This window comes from Diorhabda sublineata, chromosome 6, assembly GCF_026230105.1.
Source record: "Diorhabda sublineata isolate icDioSubl1.1 chromosome 6, icDioSubl1.1, whole genome shotgun sequence".
NCBI classification, from domain to species: Eukaryota; Metazoa; Arthropoda; class Insecta; order Coleoptera; family Chrysomelidae; genus Diorhabda; species Diorhabda sublineata.
Genome location: NC_079479.1, coordinates 33,276,924 through 33,300,785, shown reverse-complemented (window position 1 = coordinate 33,300,785; position 23,862 = coordinate 33,276,924). Strand labels below are relative to the sequence as shown.

Here is a 23,862-nt window from a genome sequence, read left to right as displayed (position 1 = left end):
TTTTACTTTCTTGAATAAAACATGTGATAATTTAGAATTTTGATTATACTAAGTATCTTATTATACAAAAAATAAGTGTTGTTGAAATCTATTTATGAGAAAATTTGAGGCGACTATAAAGAAATTTCTCGAAAACCTGACGAAAAATTTTCAAAACCTACGGAACAGTATTGAAAACATTCACAGGACGGAACTGTCTAATGTGAGAAAAAAAATATGAAAAAATTAATGAAATGAATGATAATAATTCAAAGCTTTGGAAGATTAAACAGCTAAAAATAAATTCAAAACAAACTAAAAAAATGATTTACTTACTAAAAATTATATTATTGACTTGTTTTTTCTTGTTACGAACTTCCAAATAACAATTTTACGACTTAATAATTTTTTTGAATCTACTGGTTATAAATTTTTGAATAAACGCGCGAAAAATTTAGTGACTGTGCTATATGTTAGACTGGTCTGTTAGGAAGCGTAGAGAACAGCCGCGACCACGTGAGCACACATTTTAGAGTACTTATAGCAATGAGCAAGAAGGATTTACCAGTGTCTATTGCGCGACGCATCGTTTTTCTTTTTTGATCAAAGATAATATAAAATCCGCGCAAATTTATCGGAAATTACTTGAGTAATTCGGGGATGAGTGCCACTCCTAGACTCAATTGTATAATTGGCTTTCCAAAGAGGATAACTTGCCATATGCGTGCCATATGCCCAGAACAAGTTATACCGATGAGATCGTCAGCGCTGCGCTATAGAAAACTCGTTTTGGGGAAACCAAGGCAGTACTGACCGCGATATGGCTCAAGAATTGGGGATCAGTGTTGGTAGTATTTAACTAATGATTCACGAACGGCTGAGTTAACGCAAAATTTCAATAATGTGGAGTAGAAATTCGCACGCGATATTCCAATCTGTGGTGTTACAAGACAACGCCAGACCACGTTTAGGTTTGTCCACGATGGAAACGATGATCGAGTTCGGTTGGGAAACACTTGAACACCCCCCTTTATAGTCCAGATTTATCGCAATGCGACTATTATTAATTTGTTTCATTGAAAGAGGCACTTGACGGACAGCGATTCGAAAGCAATGCGTAGAATATTACGTGTGTGAATGGTTACGTAAAAAACCGAGAGATTTTTACGAAAAAGGCATCTGAAAGCTTCTGGAGAAGTGGTTTAAGTATGTGAGAAACTGTAACAAAATTTCAGCCCTCTAACTTAATAATCAAATTTTTTAAAGCAAAAATCCGGTTTATACTTGAACCACCCTCGTATTATTATATATTTATATTTTCCAAATTTTCAAAAGTTTGTTTTGTGTGTATATATAAAATGGGCTCAACATAACGACAAAATTTTTCGACAATTATTTGAATATCCTTATAGTTTGGAACGATGAAGCAAGTTTGGGAAATTTGTTAATTAATAATCGTCAAGTTTGTTACAAAATTGATTTAAATGAAAAATTCTAACGGTAATAAATTCTCTAAAGTGTTTAGATTGTACCTTAATTTTTTTAGATATTCCAATTTACTTCAAGTACGTTAAAAAAATTTATTTAATTGAGCGACGTTATTTTCAGCAGTAAATTCAAATTATTAATAATGGAAGTATAGTTCTAATAATTGGAATTTTTCTTAGTTAATTTTCTCGTCTTTAAGGCACTTTTCTTTACATAAAAATATGTATAATCTCAATGATTTAGTGCTCAATTTACCACCTGGTACAACGTTGATAAATTGTTATCATCCCCATGTATGTAACGTAATAATCTGACGTCATAATTTTTTTTTTGGTATTTTTTAATTGATATTCTCAATTGTAGTACGAAAACGATTCCTCAAGACCAACCCGTCTTTTAAAAAAGAGAGAGATAAGGGAAATTTGTGTTAAGAGGAAGGTTTGTTGAAGTTGGACCCGATATAGGAGTTGCTCCTCTGCAGAGCTGGGATTTTGGTGGTTGCGTGGGTTTGTGCTTCGCTAATTTAGGCCGTTTTATACCGTATGTAGTCTGAGAAAGATTCCTCAAACCAACACGTTATTTGAAACCATTCTTTCAGATACTTTAAGACGTTTTATACGGGATGTAGTCTAAAAAAGATTCCTCAAAACCAACCCGTCTTTTAAAAAAGAGAGAGATAAGGGAAATTTGTGATAAGAGGAAGGTTTGTTGAAGTTGGACCCGATATAGGAGTTGCTCCTCTGCAGAGGTGGGATTTTGGTGGTTGCGTGGGTTTGTGCTTCGCAAATTTAGGCCGTTTTATACCGTATGTAGTCTGAAAAAGATTCCTCAAACCAACACGTTATTTGGATTCATTCTTTCAGATACTTTAAGACGTTTTATACGGGATTTAGTCTAAAAAAGATTCCTCAAAACCAACCCGTCTTTTAAAAAAGAGAGAGATAAGGGAAATTTGTGATAAGAGGAAGGTTTGTTGAAGTTGGACCCGATATAGGAGTTGCTCCTCTGCAGAGGTGGGATTTTGGTGGTTGCGTGGGTTTGTGCTTCGCAAATTTAGGCCGTTTTATACCGTATGTAGTCTGAGAAAAATTCCTCAAACCAACACGTCATTTGGATTCATTCTTTCAGATACTTTAAGACGTTTTATACGGGATGTAGTCTAAAAAAGATTCCTCAAACCAACCCGTCTTTTAAAAAAGAGAGAGATAAGGGAAATTTGTGTTAAGAGGAAGGTTTGTTGCAGTTGGCGCTGATATAGGAGTTGCTCCTCTGCAGAGCTGGGATTTTGGTGGTTGCGTGGGTTTGTGCTTCGCTAATTTAGGCCGTTTTATACCGTATGTAGTCTGAAAAAGATTCCTCAAACCAACACGTTATTTGGATTCATTCTTTCAGATACTTTAAGACGTTTTATACGGGATTTAGTCTAAAAAAGATTCTTCAAACCAACCCGTCTTTTAAAAAAGAGAGAGATAAGGGAAATTTGTGTTAAGAGGAAGGTTTGTTGAAGTTGGACCCGATATAGGAGTTGCTCCTCTGCAGAGCTGGGATTTTGGTGGTTGCGTGGGTTTGTGCTTCGCAAATTTAGGCCGTTTTATACCGTATGTAGTCTGAAAAAGATTCCTCAAACCAACACGTCATTTGGATTCATTCTTTCAGATACTTTAAGACGTTTTATACGAGATGTAGTCTAAAAAAGATTCCTCAAACCAACCCGTCTTTTAAAAAAGAGAGAGATAAGGGAAATTTGTGTTAAGAGGAAGGTTTGTTGCAGTTGGCGCTGATATAGGAGTTGCTCCTCTGCAGAGCTGGGATTTTGGTGGTTGCGTGGGTTTGTGCTTCGCTAATTTAGTCCGTTTTATACCGTATGTAGTCTGAGAAAGATTCCTCAAACCAACACGTTATTTGAAACCATTCTTTCAGATACTTTAAGACGTTTTATACGGGATTTAGTCTAAAAAAGATTCCTCAAAACCAACCCGTCTTTTAAAAAAGAGAGAGATAAGGGAAATTTGTGATAAGAGGAAGGTTTGTTGCAATTGGCCCTGATATAGGAGTTGCTCCTCTGCAGAGCTGAGATTTTGGTGGTTGCGTGGGTTTGTGCTTCGCTAATTTAGACCGTTTTATACCGTATGTAGTATGAGAAAAATTCCTCAAACCAACACGTCATTTGGATTCATTCTTTCAGATACTTTAAGACGTTTTATACGAGATGTAGTCTAAAAAAGATTCCTCAAACCAACCCGTCTTTTAAAAAAGAGAGAGATAAGGGAAATTTGTGTTAAGAGGAAGGTTTGTTGAAGTTGGACCCGATATAGGAGTTGCTCCTCTGCAGAGCTGAGATTTTGGTGGTTGCGTGGGTTTGTGCTTCGCTAATTTAGACCGTTTTATACCGTATGTAGTATGAGAAAAATTCCTCAAACCAACACGTCATTTGGATTCATTCTTTCAGATACTTTAAGACGTTTTATACGAGATGTAGTCTAAAAAAGATTCCTCAAACCAACCCGTCTTTTAAAAAAGAGAGAGATAAGGGAAATTTGTGATAAGAGGAAGGTTTGTTGCAGTTTGCCCTGATATAGGAGTTGCTCCTCTGCAGGGTTGGGATTTTGGTGGTTGCGTGGGTTTGTGCTTCGCTAATTTAGGCCGTTTTATACCGTATGTAGTATGAGAAAAATTCCTCAAACCAACACGTCATTTGGATTCATTCTTTCAGATACTTTAAGACGTTTTATACGAGATGTAGTCTAAAAAAGATTCCTCAAACCAACCCGTCTTTTAAAAAAGAGAGAGATAAGGGAAATTTGTGTTAAGAGGAAGGTTTGTTGAAGTTGGACCCGATATAGGAGTTGCTCCTCTGCAGAGCTGGGATTTTGGTGGTTGCGTGGGTTTGTGCTTCGCAAATTTAGGCCGTTTTATACCGTATGTAGTCTGAAAAAGATTCCTCAAACCAACACGTTATTTGAAACCATTCTTTCAGATACTTTAAGACGTTTTATACGAGATGTAGTCTAAAAAAGATTCCTCAAACCAACCCGTCTTTTAAAAAAGAGAGAGATAAGGGAAATTTGTGATAAGAGGAAGGTTTGTTGCAGTTTGCCCTGATATAGGAGTTGCTCCTCTGCAGAGCTGGGATTTTGGTGGTTGCGTGGGTTTGTGCTTCGCTAATTTAGGCCGTTTTATACCGTATGTAGTATGAGAAAAATTCCTCAAACCAACACGTCATTTGGATTCATTCTTTCAGATACTTTAAGACGTTTTATACGAGATGTAGTCTAAAAAAGATTCCTCAAACCAACCCGTCTTTTAAAAAAGAGAGAGATAAGGGAAATTTGTGTTAAGAGGAAGGTTTGTTGAAGTTGGACCCGATATAGGAGTTGCTCCTCTGCAGAGCTGGGATTTTGGTGGTTGCGTGGGTTTGTGCTTCGCTAATTTAGGCCGTTTTATACCGTATGTAGTATGAGAAAAATTCCTCAAACCAACACGTCATTTGGATTCATTCTTTCAGATACTTTAAGACGTTTTATACGAGATGTAGTCTAAAAAAGATTCCTCAAACCAACCCGTCTTTTAAAAAAGAGAGAGATAAGGGAAATTTGTGTTAAGAGGAAGGTTTGTTGAAGTTGGACCCGATATAGGAGTTGCTCCTCTGCAGAGCTGGGATTTTGGTGGTTGCGTGGGTTTGTGCTTCGCAAATTTAGGCCGTTTTATACCGTATGTAGTCTGAGAAAGATTCCTCAAACCAACACGTCATTTGGATTCATTCTTTCAGATACTTTAAGACGTTTTATACGGGATGTAGTCTGAAAAAGATTCCTCAAAGCAACCCGACTTTTAAGACTGTTTTCTGGGGTGTTAATTTTAGGCTAATTAACTTTTTATCTATCATTCCAGATCGAATGAGATAATCAGTAATAGTATATCGAATTAACACTGATTGTCGTCAATATTCTCACTCGCGGAATTTATAACTTTCTTATTTAATTATTTATTATACTATTGAAAATAATTGTTCAACTAAATCAATAATAGATTTGTTCTACTTTCTTGTAAAATATTTTTATTCATTTCAAAAGAATTTGATTGTTTTGATAGTAATATTTTTATGATAAAAAATACTGACTGTAAGGCATTGGTCCGTAAACCAAAGGATTGGCGATGGTATGTCTATAATATCCATTCTGTTTCTGCTTCGCTATTTGTTCCGGTTGTTTTGTCCTCAACTTCACATCCATCACAATGAAAATCTCACAAGTATCACTTCACTAAAATTGTCACACAACATACGACGACGTTTCAGTAAAACACACCTTCGTACAATGTTCGTTTATTATTATTTTTTCAATTCGAGTATTCAAAGTAAATATTTTGTTACATAAAAAATTATATTTAACTTTTGATGGAATTATGTTATTTGAACCAATTTAAATCGCGTTAAAAACCGTATTACTTTTTTCGAGTTTATCGTATCAGATTAGATACGACTATTGATTTGCCATCAATGAAATAATCGTATAAAGTTTATTTATTACCTGTAAGGACATAATTATTATTATATAACTAACAATATTATCTTACGGTAGTAATGGCAAAGGTCGCAAAACGTATTGGAGAAAAAATTTATACAGGCAATCAATTATCAGTTCGTTTTTTTTTGATTCCTCTTCAACAGTTTATATAAAAATTCTTTTAATATTTTAGACTAGTCTTGCACAAACGAAGTCGTTTTGGCTGGATCCCTAAAAGATTGACCCTTGAAACTTGAAACCTTTCCCACAAAAACCTAGCAGAGTGTTTCTAAACTGTGTAAAATAGAAAGAAGTCAGCTGTTGATACAGAAGCAACAATTCGCGCAGTACAGCCGCACTGATAACCAAAGAAACGTAAAAGAATGCTTACATTCACTGCTCTGGAAATAGATGATATTTCTAGTGTTTGCTATGTGTTTTTTCTGTTCTATTTGAACTTACTCAATCTCGATGTTTACCAGCTAGTATATTACGTAGAACTTTGTTTTTACCAAACCTTGCACACAAGTGCAAGTGTTTTCTAAACTTAAAATAGCCAAAAATCAACTTCGACGAGTTAGTTGATAGCGCTAGGGTCAATTAATCCCCTTCTATTCCAGAATGAAGGATAGAGAAGAAAAACCAGCAAGCACAACATTCCAAAAATCCAAAAATGATATATGGAATTAACCGTTCACTAAGAAAACACAGTTTGAAAATAATATTCAAGCCAACTAGAAAAATCTGTGAAAATCTAAAGGAGTTTACCGCATTCCGTGCTCATGTAGGCACTACAAAACGGTCTCTAAATACCAGAACTAAAGAGCACAAAGACAATTGCCGCCTGGAAGACATTAGCAGTAGTAGAGGATGCGTTAACAAAAAACGACCATCAAATCAAATTTGTTGTTGTCACAATTTACCGCAGTAGACTGTACAAAGAAGTTATTGGAATTTATAAATACCAAAACAACTTTAACAGTATAGGAGGTGGCAAAATAAACTTTAGGTGGATACCGATGTTATGGGATACAAAAATCGCGCATCAAGCGACGAATCTTCCCCAAAGTATCCCTCATCCCACATAAGTAATGTCCACAGTCCAAACCCAAACAAGCCAACGAACCTCATTCTCTCGATCTTTCACGCACAGCTCAGAATCGGTCGGAGCAACAGGTAAATTTTGAAGATGAGAAAAAGTCAAGTAGCAGTAATTTTATCCATTACAATTTTACAGATTGAGTTTTGTATTGTTTCGATAACTTAAAAACACTAAAAATTTCTTATGTTCTTAAATTATAGAGTCATAAATTCGAAGTGTACAAAACTAGCTGATTTTCTTCTTTATATATGCCGTAATAGTTCGTTTTCAAACAATTAATTTTAAAAAATTTATCGTGTCCCCTCTACAGTTTTAAGGGCTCCAAATGGTCCGAGTCCGGACCTACTTTTGAAATTAATTCTTTGAATTTGAATTCTATTTCTACTTCGCTGGTTTTGATAATGATATATATCAGATATCAAAATCTACCTGACTTTATATATATTTGGTTTCAACCAAGATATTGAATTCAAATAACAGAAATTATGGAAGATATTTTTTGTAAAATCGTTGTTAATAACTATTTTCGAGAATTCAAACTTTATGTTGGTATAAATCAATTTTTTAATGTGTAGATTTTGCTACGGAAGTTTCCTTTTTTCTTTCTGTCTTTTTCTTTTTTAGGCATTAGATTCAGACCTCGTGTTACACTCAACCCAGTTTTTCCCTACTTGTAAAGTACCCTAATTTCTTCTAGAGTGTTCAATTTACTTCGTCCAATTTTCTCTATCTCCCAAATAAATTATATTTTTGCTATTCCTCTTTGTTTGTTTCTTTATCGTTCAAATTGATTTCTCTATCTGTTATCTACATCATCTTCTTGATATTCCTCTTTCCTTTTTGTCCTACTGTTCAAATTGATTTCATTCAATTTTCTCAATCTGTTCAATCCGTTATTTCTTAGTATTCCTTTTTGTTTTGGTGTTCGGATCGATTTCGTCCAATTTCCTCCACCTGTTCAATACATTATTTCTTGGTATTCCTTTTTGCTTTGGTGTTCAAATTGATTTCGTCCAATGTCCTCCATCTGTTTAATCCGTTATTTCTTTGTACTCCTTTTTGCTTTGGTGGTCAAATTGATTTCGTCCAATGTCCTCCATCTGTTCAATACATTATTTCTTGGTATTCCTTTTTGCTTTGGTGTTCAAATTGATTTCGTCCAATGTCCTCCATCTGTTCAATCCGTTATTTCTTTGTACTCCTTTTTGCTTTGGTGGTCAAATTGATTTCATTCAATTTCCTCAATCTCTTCAATCCGTTATTTCTTAGTATTCCTTTTTGTTTTGGTGTTCAAATTGATTTCGTCCAATGTCCTCCATCTGTTCAATCCGTTATTTCTTTGTACTCCTTTTTGCTTTGGTGGTCAAATTTATTTCATTCAATTTCCTCAATCTGTTCAATCCGTTATTTCTTAGTATTCCTTTTTGTTTTGGTGTTCGGATCGATTTCGTCCAATTTCCTCTATCTTTTCAATATATTACTTCTTGATATTCCTCTTTGCCTGTTGCCTTGGTGTTCAAATTAATTTCGTCCAATTTTCTCAATCTGCTCACTAAATTATCTTCTTGATATTCCTCTTTCCTTTTTGCCCTAGTATTCAAATTGATTTCGTCCAATGTCCTCCATCTGTTCAATACATTATTTCTTGGTATTCCTTTTTGCTTTGGTGTTCAAAATGATTTCGTCCAATTTCCTCCACCTGTTCAATACATTATTTCTTAGTATTCCTTTTTGTTTTGGTGTTCGGATCGATTTCGTCCAATTTCCTCTATCTTTTCAATATATTACTTCTTGATATTCCTCTTTGCCTGTTGCCTTGGTGTTCAAATTAATTTCGTCCAATTTTCTCAATCTGTTCACTAAATTATCTTCTTGATATTCCTCTTTCCTTTTTGCCCTAGTATTCAAATTGATTTCATTCAATTTCCTCTATCTGTTCAATACATTATGTCTTGGTATTCCTTTTTGCTTTGGCGTTCAAAATGATTTCGTCCAATGTCCTACATCTGTTCAATACATTGTCTTTTAGGTATTCCTCTTTGCTTCTTTCCGGATGTTCAAGATTCATAATGACCACATTGGTAAAAATAATTTGAAAAACTAGAAACTGTTTGATGAATGATATATTTCGGTTTCAAAACATTGTTCCATATTTTTTTCCACTTGGTAAGTAATGTAGTTAATTTTAGTTCTCCGAAGGTATGTGCCACTAGCCCTACGGAATGAAGAATCGTCCATAAATGTTAAGAAATTGATATTCAGATAAGGAATCAAAAAAAAAATGAGATATTCATAGTTTGAAACGCAAAAACTTCTGCAAGGTTTTAATATATAATAAATAAAAGAACAATCATCAGTATCACCCACATACTACAAAACAATAGTTATTAATATCCAAAACAAATGATCGTCATAATTGTAAATAAAAACTAAACAATTTCGCGCGCCTCGTGGGCGAGGCTTACCACGATCCGAGCTTAACTAAAGTGCGATTAAAATGTGTCGGGGATCTAGATTCTTTTTTATAATTTTAGGCCAGTAAGTTACATATCAAGAAAAAAAGAAACAATTTAAATAAAAAATTAGTAGAGGAATTAAATATTAAGAATGTCACGTAGAAAAATAATTAGCATAATGACACGATTCGAAAATTGAAGGTTACCAGACGAGATAAAAAAATTGGCTTGATGATTTATTTTTATACGGTATAAAAAAATTAGTTTTTGACTAACAATTGAAAAATATATTTAATATTGTTTCTTAATCCAAAACAACAAATAAAAAATGTAATTTTTGATCTATCTCCGAATAGAAGTTTATTTTCATTTAATTGTCTTTGTACCGGTCTATTATTTAATTATGTGGTTCAAGGAGTTCCACTTATTACCGCGATTAAAAATTTCATTAATTATTCTTAAGGTGCGAGATGAAACAATAGTGAATTTATTATATTCATAAGGTAGAAGGAAGTGGATATTGTTCGCATCCTTTTACGAGGGGCCTAGAAAGTGTTCTCTTTTACTCGGACATAATATTGGAAGAAGGCAAGTACAAATATTAAAGGTTATTTAGAACGAACCGAAAATATACAAAATTGCACTGCAATTTTTGTGTCCACAAAAATATTTCTAAAGAAATGGTATGTTCCGAGAGATCAACAAATCAAGAGGACCATGTGATTGAGGAAACTGATACATATTATGTTATTAAGCTTAAATAGTATGGACTAGAGGTTTGTTTAAGTCATTGAACAAGTGGCGTTACTTAGGGTGGTATAGAATGTAGATTGTTCAATGACTGGATTAAGACGAAACAAATTAGAAATAGGACACTACGAGAATGTAAAAGAGAGACCCAATTACATTGAAAATGAAATAGGATGCCTATATAGATCGCGAGTTAACTGTTCTCTAATTACTAAACTTGGTATTGACTATAGATTTGTTCAACGAATGGAATGAGGTCAAAAAAATTGAGAATTGGACACTAGAGGATGTGAAAAAGAAGCAGAACTACATTGACAAGGAGCAAAGAAGACGATAAAGATCCAGGGTAAACTATTATGGGTTGTAGATTATAGATTTGTTCAACGAATGGAATGAGATCGAAAAAATTGAGAATTGGACACTAGAGGATGTGAAAAAGAATCAGAACTACATTGACAAGGAACAAAGAAGACGATAAATATCCAGGGTAAACTATTATGGGTTTTAGATTATAGATTTGTTCAACGAATGGAATGGGGTCAAAAAAATTGAGAATTGGACACTAGAGGATGTGAAAAAGAAGCAGAACTACATTGACAAGGAACAAAGAAGACGATAAAGATCCAGGATAAACTGTTATGGATGGTAGACTATAGATTTGTTCAAAGATTGGAAGAAGAACAAACAAAATGGAGATTGGACACTGTGAGAACATAAATAAGAGACAGAACAACATTGAATAGAAGATAGGATGCGGATAAAGGGCGAAAGCGAACTTTTTTCGGCTATTTAAAGTGGTACAGACTATAGATTCTGAGAAAACACTGTAGATTATGATTCGGAAGATATCAAAAACTATAAATATGAATAAAACTGAGTCACAAAACAAAAATTTTATTACAATTTGAACCTATAGGCAAATATATTAATACTCACTATATTTTATTATTAATGATGTCACTTTATATTATATTTATTGCTCTTTTTATATGAGAAGTCAAGTTTTTTGAGTATACGTACATCTAAACGTTACCCGATAAACTAACAAAACGACATCCAGAATAAAATTAGGATCGATTGCGTTTCGAGGGATCTTTGTAATGAAAATTGGAGACTGGCACGAAACGCATATAATTGAATTGAATTTGTAAACCATGTATATTTTATATACCGTTCACAAAATTTATATGCATACACCTATTTTCGGATATCTCTAACACAGGTTGTTTATTCCACTTTTAATATAAAAAGCTGCATATATAATTTAGTCGATAATTTGAGCTGAATATAAGTTTTATTTGTTCAATATCATTCGAATTCATTTGACTTGATCAACAGTGTGAATACCCCATTAGAATTTTTCCAGTGACGTTAAAAGGTTCAATCTAAGATACCATGATTAGATATTCAAAGGATATGGGTCTTTGGTAGTTTCAAGTGGGACCAACGGGCCTGTTAGAAGGCCTATGTCTGAAACTATAATTGAGATGTATACATATTATACTTACGATGATATTTCTTCGGTGATTTTGACCAATGAATATTTAGAATAAAATTTTACTCACCTGGTGCCAGACTTCTTGAGGATACTCCTTTGGGTGGCGGAACGGGAGGTTCTGGGTCTATTGAATACGTAAAAATTTTATGCTAATTGATAAAAAATTGTATCTATCTATCGTTATTAAAGCAAACGATTGCAATGTTAAAAGCGATTCAGGCGTGCATTATAAACTTGATACATTTATTCGAACATTTAGAGTTAAGGAAAAGATGATAAAAAGGTTACAGAAAATGTTTTAATGTCAGACTCAGTGTACGAATGGTTTAAAAATTGCGACGTGTCAATTGATAACAAACCTCGTTGTGAACACCCATCAATTATCCGAATCAACTAAAATATTTAAAAAAGTTCGAGATCTTCCGCTCACAGAAAGTCAAGAGGCAGTGTGAATGAGCCTTTCTAATTTCTCACTGAACCTAGTGATTTTCACAAGCCTCTGCCCCGCTGCTTTTTGAAAGAACTGTTCACTTTGAACTTTGAACGAAACCGTCGGTTTCGAGCAACCACTCCACACATTTCTGAACCTGGATACATCTTTCGATTTGAATCTAGTTACTGATGCTTGTATCTTCGACGATGTTACAGGATTGAGGATTCTAATCTAATCTAACTCAACCAGATTTCTTCCTTTGTAGAACTTTTGAAATTTTTTATTGAACCTAGTGATTTTTACAAGCCTCTGCACCGCAGCTTTTTGAAAGAACCGTACACTTTGAACTTTGAACGAAACCGTCGGTTTCGAGCAACCACTCCACCCATTTGTGAACCTGGATACATCTTTCGGCTTGAATCTAGTTACTGATGCTTGTATCTTCGACGATGTCACAGGATTGAGGATTCTAACCTAATCTAACTCAACCAGATTTCTTCCTTTGTAGAACTTTTGAAATTTTTTACTGAACCTAGTGATTTTTACAAGCCTCTGCACCGCAGCTTTTTGAAAGAACCGTTCACTTTGAACTTTGAACGAAACCGTCGGTTCGAGCAACCACTCCACCATTTTGTGGACCTGGATACATCTTTCGGCTTGAATCTAGTTACTGATGCTTGTATCTTCGACGATGTTACAGGATTGAGGATTCTAATCTAACCTAACTCAACCAGATTTCTTCCTTTGTAGAACTTTTGAAATTTTTTACTGAACCTAGTGATTTTTACAAGCCTCTGCACCGCAGCTTTTTGAAAGAACCGTTCACTTTGAACTTTGAACGAAACCGTCGGTTCGAGCAACCACTCCACCATTTTGTGGACCTGGATACATCTTTCGGCTTGAATCTAGTTACTGATGCTTGTATCTTCGACGATGTTACAGGATTGAGGATTCTAATCTAACCTAACTCAACCAGATTTCTTCCTTTGTAGAACTTTTGAAATTTTTTACTGAACCTAGTGATTTTTACAAGCCTCTGCACCGCAGCTTTTTGAAAGAACCGTTCACTTTGAACTTTGAACGAAACCGTCGGTTCGAGCAACCACTCCACCATTTTGTGGACCTGGATACATCTTTCGGCTTGAATCTAGTTACTGATGCTTGTATCTTCGACGATGTTACAGGATTGAGGATTCTAATCTAACCTAACTCAACCAGATTTCTTCCTTTGTAGAACTTTTGAAATTTTTTACTGAACCTAGTGATTTTTACAAGCCTCTGCACCGCAGCTTTTTGAAAGAACCGTTCACTTTGAACTTTGAACGAAACCGTCGGTTTCGAGCAACCACTCCACACATTTCTGAACCTGGATACATCTTTCGATTTGAATCTAGTTACTGATGCTTGTATCTTCGACGATGTTACAGGATTGAGGATTCTAATCTAATCTAACTCAACCAGATTTCTTCCTTTGTAGAACTTTTGAAATTTTTTACTGAACCTAGTGATTTTTACAAGCCTCTGCACCGCAGCTTTTTGAAAGAACCGTTCACTTTGAACTTTGAACGAAACCGTCGGTTTCGAGCAACCACTCCACCATTTTGTGGACCTGGATACATCTTTCGGCTTGAATCTAGTTACTGATGCTTGTATCTTCGACGATGTCACAGGATTGAGGATTCTAACCTAACCTAACTCAACCAGATTTCTTCCTTTGTAGAACTTTTGAAATTTTTTACTGAACCTAGTGATTTTTACAAGCCTCTGCACCGCAGCTTTTTGAAAGAACCGTTCACTTTGAACTATGAACGAAACCGTCGGTTTCCAGCAACCACTCCACCCATTTGTGAACCTGGATACATCTTTAGGCTTGAATCTAGTTACTGATGCTTGTATCTTCGACGATGTCACAGGATTGAGGATTCTAACCTAACCTAACTCAACCAGATTTCTTCCTTTGTAGAACTTTTGAAATTTTTTACTGAACCCAGTGATTTTTACAAGCCTCTGCACCGCAGCTTTTTGAAAGAACCGTTCACTTTGAACTTTGAACGAAACCGTCGGTTTCGAGCAACCACTCCACCATTTTGTGGACCTGGATACATCTTTAGGCTTGAATCTAGTTACTGATGCTTGTATCTTCGACGATGTCACAGGATTGAGGATTCTAACCTAACCTAACTCAACCAGATTTCTTCCTTTGTAGAACTTTTGAAATTTTTTACTGAACCCAGTGATTTTTACAAGCCTCTGCACCGCAGCTTTTTGAAAGAACCGTTCACTTTGAACTTTGAACGAAACCGTCGGTTTCGAGCAACCACTCCACACATTTCTGAACCTGGATACATCTTTCGATTTGAATCTAGTTACTGATGCTTGTATCTTCGACGATGTTACAGGATTGAGGATTCTAATCTAATCTAACTCAACCAGATTTCTTCCTTTGTAGAACTTTTGAAATTTTTTACTGAACCTAGTGATTTTTACAAGCCTATGCACCGCAGCTTTTTGAAAGAACCGTTCACTTTGAACTTTGAACGAAACCGTCGGTTTCGAGCAACCACTCCACCCATTTGTGAACCTGGATACATCTTTAGGCTTGAATCTAGTTACTGATGCTTGTATCTTCGACGATGTCACAGGATTGAGGATTCTAACCTAACCTAACTCAACCAGATTTCTTCCTTTGTAGAACTTTTGAAATTTTTTACTGAACCTAGTGATTTTTACAAGCCTCTGCACCGCAGCTTTTTGAAAGAACCGTTCACTTTGAACTATGAACGAAACCGTCGGTTTCCAGCAACCACTCCACCCATTTGTGAACCTGGATACATCTTTAGGCTTGAATCTAGTTACTGATGCTTGTATCTTCGACGATGTCACAGGATTGAGGATTCTAACCTAACCTAACTCAACCAGATTTCTTCCTTTGTAGAACTTTTGAAATTTTTTACTGAACCCAGTGTTTTTTACAAGCCTCTGCACCGCAGCTTTTTGTAAGAACCGTTCACTTTGAACTTTGAACGAAACCGTCGGTTTCGAGCAACCACTCCACCATTTTGTGGACCTGGATACATCTTTAGGCTTGAATCTAGTTACTGATGCTTGTATCTTCGACGATGTCACAGGATTGAGGATTCTAACCTAACCTAACTCAACCAGATTTCTTCCTTTGTAGAACTTTTGAAATTTTTTACTGAACCCAGTGATTTTTACAAGCCTCTGCACCGCAGCTTTTTGAAAGAACCGTTCACTTTGAACTTTGAACGAAACCGTCGGTTTCGAGCAACCACTCCACACATTTCTGAACCTGGATACATCTTTCGATTTGAATCTAGTTACTGATGCTTGTATCTTCGACGATGTTACAGGATTGAGGATTCTAATCTAATCTAACTCAACCAGATTTCTTCCTTTGTAGAACTTTTGAAATTTTTTACTGAACCTAGTGATTTTTACAAGCCTATGCACCGCAGCTTTTTGAAAGAACCGTTCACTTTGAACTTTGAACGAAACCGTCGGTTTCGAGCAACCACTCCACACATTTCTGAACCTGGATACATCTTTCGATTTGAATCTAGTTACTGATGCTTGTATCTTCGACGATGTTACAGGATTGAGGATTCTAATCTAATCTAACTCAACCAGATTTCTTCCTTTGTAGAACTTTTGAAATTTTTTACTGAACCTAGTGATTTTTACAAGCCTATGCACCGCAGCTTTTTGAAAGAACCGTTCACTTTGAACTTTGAACGAAACCGTCGGTTTCGAGCAACCACTCCACCCATTTGTGAACCTGGATACATCTTTCGGCTTGAATCTAGTTACTGATGCTTGTATCTTCGACGATGTTACAGGATTGAGGATTCTAATCTAACCTAACTCAACCAGATTTCTTCCTTTGTAGAACTTTTGAAATTTTTTACTGAACCTAGTGATTTTTACAAGCCTCTGCACCGCAGCTTTTTGAAAGAACCGTTCACTTTGAACTTTGAACGAAACCGTCGGTTTCGAGCAACCACTCCACTATTTTGTGGACCTGGATACATCTTTCGACTTGAATCCAGCTACTGATGCTTGTATGTCACAGGATTCATCAATCTAATCTAACCATATTTCTTCCTTCGTAGAACTTTTGAAATTTCTCACCGAATCTAGTGATTTTCAAAGGACCTCAGCGCTGCATCTGTTTCTCCTCGAAAGTAAAAGGGGGAGTGAAACGTTCTAGAAACTTCATTTTCAAAGCAGAGTGATTTTTGAGTGAAATTTCCTACGGAGTGCAAATTACTAAATACCTTATAGCAAGACTTTATTCAATAAGTATTATGCAGTTATTAAAAAGAAACTAAATTATTTTTTTCCCAACCTATCATATTTATTGGTACATTTTCTACGACTGATGTTGAACGTGGAGGGAATGCCGGGTTGGTCTAAATTTAAGAGCTTAAATAAGAAATATCTCAGATAAAACTATACCATATGTGAAAATACTGCACAACATCGGGGTGCGTCTGATGATATTCACATCTAAAATTTATGTACTTTATCATGCTCTATAAACGAAAAATGAAACGTGCAAAGTGAAAGAACCTTTCTATTGTTTGCTTGGTGCTATTGTTTCGTGTAGTTTTTAACCTAAATACAACACCTTTGAACGAAACCGTCGGTTTCGAGCAAACACTCCACCCATTTTTGTACCTGGCTACATCTTTCGGTTGAAATCGAGCTACCGATGCTTGTATCTTCGGATCGTACTTCTGATTTCTAAAAAAATCCGTAGACCGACGATGTTGTTGAAGAGGTTTCAGAATTGAGGAAGATTTGATTGGTTTCGGAGTGGGTGAGGTCGATTTAGGTCTACGTTTGTCTTTTCGAACTAATGATGTATCTCGGGATGCTACTGAATGCTCCGGAGACGATAAAGATCTTGTGTTATCTTCTATTCTCGGGTATCTATGAGCCGTCCAATCGGCTGTTAAATAAGGAGCTATATCTTTTAGTTCGTGTATAGTTGGGGAAGACGTGTACATGTGACCCATTAAAGATATATCTTCTTGACTATCGAATTTCTCACGTAGTTTTTCTACTTCTCCTAAGGGACAACCGAGAATTTCGGCAAATTCTTCCATGCTTTTTTTATACTTTTCATTTCCGTTTTTGGTATTTTTTCTGGTATAAAGACTCGCTATTTTACTTATAATGTTGATGTGAGGCATGAATCTATCTTCGGCTCTTAAAAATAACGGGGATACAACGCCACCTTTTCTTGTTCGACTCCTACCTCTTCCCGAATACGCAGGAAACTCGTATTTCCTTCTTAAAGTATCTACGTAACCGAAATTGTAATTTGATCGCATATTATGCATATCTGATTCACTTTTCGATCTTCTTAGGATAACGTTGCCGTAAATATCTTCGTATTCGAATTTGTTTCGAAGACGCGATACTTCGCCTGTTTTGATTGGGGGTTTTTCATTTATTTCATTCGAATAAGGTGAAATCGACCTACTTCTACAAAGACTATCATTGCTTATGGTGTCGATTGAAACTTCCGAACGAATCGGGCTGATTTCGATAGCTCGGAGTTCGGGTTTTTTCGGAGAAAATTTTTGTTTTCTACTAGCCGATAACGGTATTGTCGCAAATTTCATTAAATTTCTTTCGCCGAAATATTCTTTAAAACTCTGTACCGACTTTGATTGGGATAAAGGTTTATTTTGTGGCATTTCCGTTGGGGAATGGTTAGAGCAATCATCAGCAGGTTTATAAACAGTTGGGATGTATGGTTGGTGTTCTTTTGCTTGTTCGAAATATTCTACTTTCTTTTTAACGTCCTTATTTTGTTCTGTACAAATAACTGTTTTTGTACTTTCATCTGTGCTTCCGCTTTCAGTTTCACTAAAAGATATTTTAGCGTTAGAAAGAGCATTTGTTTTTACTATAGGTTGTTTGGGTTGTTTTTCTACTTCTACTTCTTTTATATTTGCGTCTGCTGTTGCGACTGCCCCTAAAACTTCTTTTCCAACAACTAATGGTAAGGACGTTTCTTTGCGTTTACCAATTTTTTCTAAAATCTCTCTACTTAAAGTATACGAAATCATCTTTTTATCATTTTCTGTTATACTGTTATTTTTATTAATATTAGTTTTGTAGATACGATCGGATGAATCTGAGTTTCTTCTAACTGTTAATGTAGGTACATACGATGTTTTCTTTTCTTTTGGAACGTGGATGATGTAATCGTCGCTGTTTTTCGGGGAGTTATTGTAAATTTCGGCTAATTGATTTTTTAAAATATTAATTTGTTCCATGGAAAGACTACTCCACAGTTTAGTGCCTATTCCATGCGGAAATATATTTTCCGAATCGTTCGAGTTTTGTTTGGTTGATTTAATTCTTCCTTCGGAATGCGATCGACGATCTGTTATATTATTAACCATATTTACAACCGAATATCCTCTCCATAGAGGTTTATATGTGTCTTTTATTAGGGCCATTTCTTTTCTTTTTGCATTTTCTCGTGTGGATTCTTCATTTTTTATTTTTTCAAATTCTTCCTTTATATCATCGACTGATTTTTCTTTAATTCTAAGTCCTCTATCGCATTCTTTTTTCCATTTGTAACGTGCGACGTCTTTGGGAATATATAAAAATCCTTTTTCTTTTTCTTCTTGCTTTATTTGGTTGTAGAGTGAATCTAATTCTTGTTCGGCACGTTCGCGCGTTCTTACTTCTTTCCATCTATCGAAATCAATGATTTCGGATTCACACCTTCTTCTCGGTTTAACGTTGAAAATCTTTTCCAATTCACCGACTTTTTCTATTTCCGAATAAAAATGATTTAAATCTCTGAATTTATCGTGAGATTTTGGATTTTGTTCGGGAAAATATTTATTGAAATCCTCACTTTTGAACGAATCTAGTGAGGTATTACTGTAATTTAAACTCGGACACATATACAGTGAAAGATCCGAATTTTTGTTATCAGTTTGTTGACTCTTATATTGCATTATTTTTCTACAAGATGGCGATCTACATAATTTTGGAGATGGAGGTGGAGACAGTAATTTCTTGTGCTGTATTACAGGAGATATTGGTCTACTAGTTTCCGAAAATATCATTTTTTTTCTCGGACTATCTAATTTGACCGGTAAACTCGAACTTCTTTTGGGAATTTCTCTATTTGCACCCTTAGAGGTGTCGCTAAATGTAACGGATTTAGGACTGACTGATCTAGAGCGTATCGCAGCCATATCTAGACTCACAAATTTAGATTCACTAACTGGTTTAGTGTGTTTAAGATATACTTTCATAGCACTGATACTCGGTTCTGGAAATGAGGATCTTCTTCGGTGCAATTGGTTTGTTTTTTCCACAATCCACGAACTTTTGGTGAGGTACGAAGGTGTTGGGGAGGAATCTCTTAAAAATAGATTCTGGAAGAAATGATGGCTTTCAATACATTTCTTTTGTTTACGAATATCATTCAGTATTGACGTAGAGGCATCTTCTTCTTTGGTTTTATTCTTTTTTTGACTTTGTATTATTTTTGGTTTAGCAGATTTTGTATCTTTTTTTATTTCTCCGTTCATTTTTTCCTTTTTAAATTTTTGATGTTCTTTAGAGTCTTTTACTTTCGCCGGTTTTGTGGTAAGCTTCTTTTTTTGTAGTTTTGGAGATAATACTGTTTTTGTCGATGACGAAGGTGACGAAGAAGGTGATGCTCTTTTTACTTTGGAAGAAGACGTGATACTTGTTTTTAATATATTTCTTCCTCTTTCAGATACTCCCACCTTTATAGGTATATATTCTTTGGTTTTACCATTCGTCTTGGACGAAGAAAGAGGCGCGTTCGTTTTTTTGTAAATAGTTCCTTGAGTTAAATTCATCAAGGAAGCTTTTTTGACTTCAGTAGGTGAAACGAGATCGGGGGATTTAGCTAATTTAGTTGTTTGTAAATTGAGATTAAATTTCTTCTTTTCAGTTCCGAAAGTTTTTGTAGTACCTCTCGAAGCGTTTAAACTTTCCATCGATGAGGTTAGAGGACTTCTTTTGGTTGAAGTATTTCTCGGGTAATCGGATGATTTTGATCTACCAGTTTGAATATTTGTTTTACTGTGAATTCGTCTTATTGAATTCGTCGAATCTCTAGAAGTTGTAACAGTAGATGTAATTTTATTCTTGAGATCTGATGGAGCTGTAATTTTTTTGATAACCCTCAATTTTGGACTTGGGCTTCTTTTATTAGGAGTTGGAGATAATTTGCAAGTTATTTTATCTCTGAGATAGTTAATTTTGGATTTGTCGATGTTTGAGTTTGTTGTAAAACAAGTTTCGTGCCTTTTACAAATCGGCGATTTTTCAGATTTAACTTTCAATGTGGATACCAATCTTAAAGTCGGATTATTTCTGGAAGATTTCCTTCGAGGTGGAGATGGAGGTGGAATTGGAGGAGGAGTAGGTATAGCGGTTGAAGGAGCTGTTCTTTTATAATTGGAAAACGTATTTTGCGTTCTATGTTGAACAGTAATCGGATAGCAAAGTACTTCTTTTTGAGGTATTATGTTTTTATGGAGTCTCACTCTGGTTAATGTCGATGATATTGGGAAAAACTCCACAAAATCGGTTTCTGCGAAGAACGTTTTTATTAAAATTTGTTTTTTTGATTTAATATTGTGCTTTGGTGTTCTGGAAAAATATAAAGTGATAGCTACTGTGACAGTTATAATGTAGATAACAGATTTTATTACAAACAAGAGGAATATTCGATTTTATTAGTATCGTTACTGAAATGAAATGAATAAGAACAAAATTAAAACAAACCTTTTTATTAGCTTCCATCACCGCTGGCGCACAATGTCACAGAACAATCACATATCAATGAATATGTACCAAATAATGAGAATTGATACAAAATAATAAAGAAAAATTACTCAACGCACTAAATAAAATCTTTTTCTATTAATTCCAATATTTTTTCTTGTAAAATTCAATCTATCAGTAATTATTTTGCGACATCTTGTATATTTGACCATAGCAAATAATTCATGCATTACCTTCACCAATATTTTTAGTAAATTTAGATGAAAAAAAAAAAAAAAAAGTATTTCGTTTCAAATCGTACCTTTTGGTCGTTCAGGAGCAGGTTTACGAAGACCTTGCAAAGGAACATCGCCGCCTTTTTGAATCACCTTGTAGGCTTCTTTTTGTTGGTTAGGATTAAGTTGCTGCATCGCTTCTTCTCTTCTTTTAAATACCAACGTCGAGTCACTTTCATATCCAGATTCTTTAAGGGCTCTGTAATAAAATACGTAAGCAATCACATGTGGAGATCTCATCAACCAATATGGCGAATTAATTTTTATTGCAGCTACATCTTTTCGAACTAGTTTCACTCGTTTAACGAGATTGTTTTAGCAGTTGATGGATCTTGAAATTCGACTTGAAGTGCTAAAGAAACGTCACGAAATGTTGAAGAAATCTGTCTACAATATGTTTACGAGAGGTATGAGGGATTCAAAAGTGAGTTGGGTCCCGTGTTCAAATTTTAATCCAGATTACTGTAAGGGTCGTATATGAATTGCGTCCAGAAGACCTTCCAAGAAATGTGGTATTAAATACTTCTGTAAGCTGATTATATTTCCCAGGATTATCTATATCTAAGGATAAGGAATAAATTTGAAGCGATTGGTTAAAATTTTATGACGAAAAACATAACCTAACCTCACTGTACAGGTTTGTTTCTTTATAACAACATCCGTACAACAAGTAACTTTGTATCCCGGCGTTTTTGTCTGATTAAAGTTGTACTATTGTTGATTTGTTGTTCAATTCCACCTTACACAACAGAATGAATCAAAAGACAAACGTTTTGAGTCCATCTTGAGGTCCACGATGAACCTAATCCGAAAAAAGGATTCCAGTTATGGATTCCATGTACATTGCTAAGTCAAGGGTGGAAGAAGAGTTGAAGGAGACTGATTTAAGGTTAATATTAGCTTTTTATTTGGTTTCGATCATACCTCGTATTATTAAATTGTTTCTAATAAAATGATTAAATAAAAGATTGTCCAGGATTTGAACACGAGTCGCTTGGATATTGGATGGATCCCATAATTTACTATAAGAACCACCAAATAAGTGTTTTATGGTTAATTTTCGATCATCTTTCGAAATATTTTTCATAGATTCAAATAAATAGATATCAGTCGTTGTTTCTGTATACTTACTGATTAATGAAGCTCCTCGGATGAGACTGGATTCTTGACTGTTGTTCTAAATGCTAAAAAAAACTATCCGTTAATACTTTATTCACCTACAAACTTGATTAATTCGAAGCAGTTGTGTATAAATCCAAATTCATGCAAGTGTTGTAATCTGGTACCATTTAACCACTTCCTTCATGCTGGAAAACATGCTATGGAACGATTTAAATATCAAAGTATCATTTCAAAGGAATCGTGTAGGTGTAAGTAATTCACAGAAAGTATATAATAAAACATTTAATAATGTGAAATACACATTTCTTATCAATAAATTTTCTACCTCTTCAAGTATTTGACGGGGATTTCGTTTCTCTTTTACTTAATGTTCCTAATCTTTCCTATCTCTTGTTAATACTTTCAGTTTATATAGAATTTTTCCTTCCTTATCTCTCATTATTCTATTTGGTCTATCTGCGTTCTTCTCGGTATAGTATTTCTTCTATGGACAGTCTTCGCCTCTTCTGCTTTCATTGGTTTTTGGTTTTTTTATTTCCGCATTTATTTCATTTTGTTCCTTCTCTATTCTTCTTAGGTGTTCAATTTTTTTATTGTATTCATCTTAGCTTTATTCTACTGCCTCAATATCGACTTTTATCTTAGATATTTTATTATTTGTATCTTCATCGTCATTTCAGTCATCCCACATTTGTTATTTTGTCTCTATCTGACAATTTAGTTCTTACTTTTTCCCGTATCTCTTACCTGACTTATTTCGTTAGTATTTTCATTTTGTTTTCAAATTTATGATCATCATCTGGTTTTGTTTCCTAATATAATAAAACAGACACAAGTTTTATTTCTTTCTTAATCAATATCTCTTTCGATTTCAGCGTACCATGGTAAGTGTTTTCTACCTTTGTTTGTTTTAGTATTCACGAACAACTTTCTACCAACGTTTTTGTTATATAGTACCTGGAACTGGCGTAAATTCGTTTTTACAAGCCGTTGGTTAATTTTGTATTATTTTTAACATCGTTTATACGTTTTAAAATAATTCTTAAGACGATTCCGTAAGAACAATTAAGTGAACTTTTTATTAGTGAGTAGTTTTTATCAATTTAATATGTTTTATTTTCTACTTTCTGTAAATTGAGTGATAATAATCTACTCAAAATAATTTATTCATTAAATCACACATTCTGAGGTCAAGAATGATTCTACTGATTTTAATTTATCTGAATAAATATTTACTTTTGTTAAAAATCGATTTCTAATTATTTTCATCTGAAAATATCAATTTTTAAAGACATGTTTAAGGGGGTCCTCTTGTTTGAGAACTGTTTTTTACGGATTTTTAAATTTTTTTACGGACAAACCATTGAAATATTCTATCTCATTGTTTTTGCATAATCTTTATTAACATTTAAATAATGTTCACAAATTTTT

General features: G+C 34.6%; 1 protein-coding gene across 16 annotated transcripts in view; it reads right to left on the bottom strand.

Moving 5' to 3' along the window:
• The window catches only part of LOC130444871 (uncharacterized), a 103,490-nt gene that overhangs the window by 13,061 nt on the left and 66,567 nt on the right, over positions 1-23,862 (bottom strand). For 14 of the 16 annotated variants that reach the window (XM_056780196.1, XM_056780197.1, XM_056780195.1 and 11 more), the window contains 3 exons: positions 22,441-22,493; positions 21,336-21,508; positions 11,846-11,902 (listed from right to left, as the gene is read on the bottom strand). In XM_056780196.1, the coding sequence (XP_056636174.1) occupies positions 11,846-11,902; positions 21,336-21,508; positions 22,441-22,493 (283 nt within the window). The remainder of the gene's footprint in view (positions 1-11,845; positions 11,903-21,335; positions 21,509-22,440; positions 22,494-23,862) is intronic. The other 2 variants (XM_056780201.1, XM_056780207.1) reach the window with 1 other exon arrangement.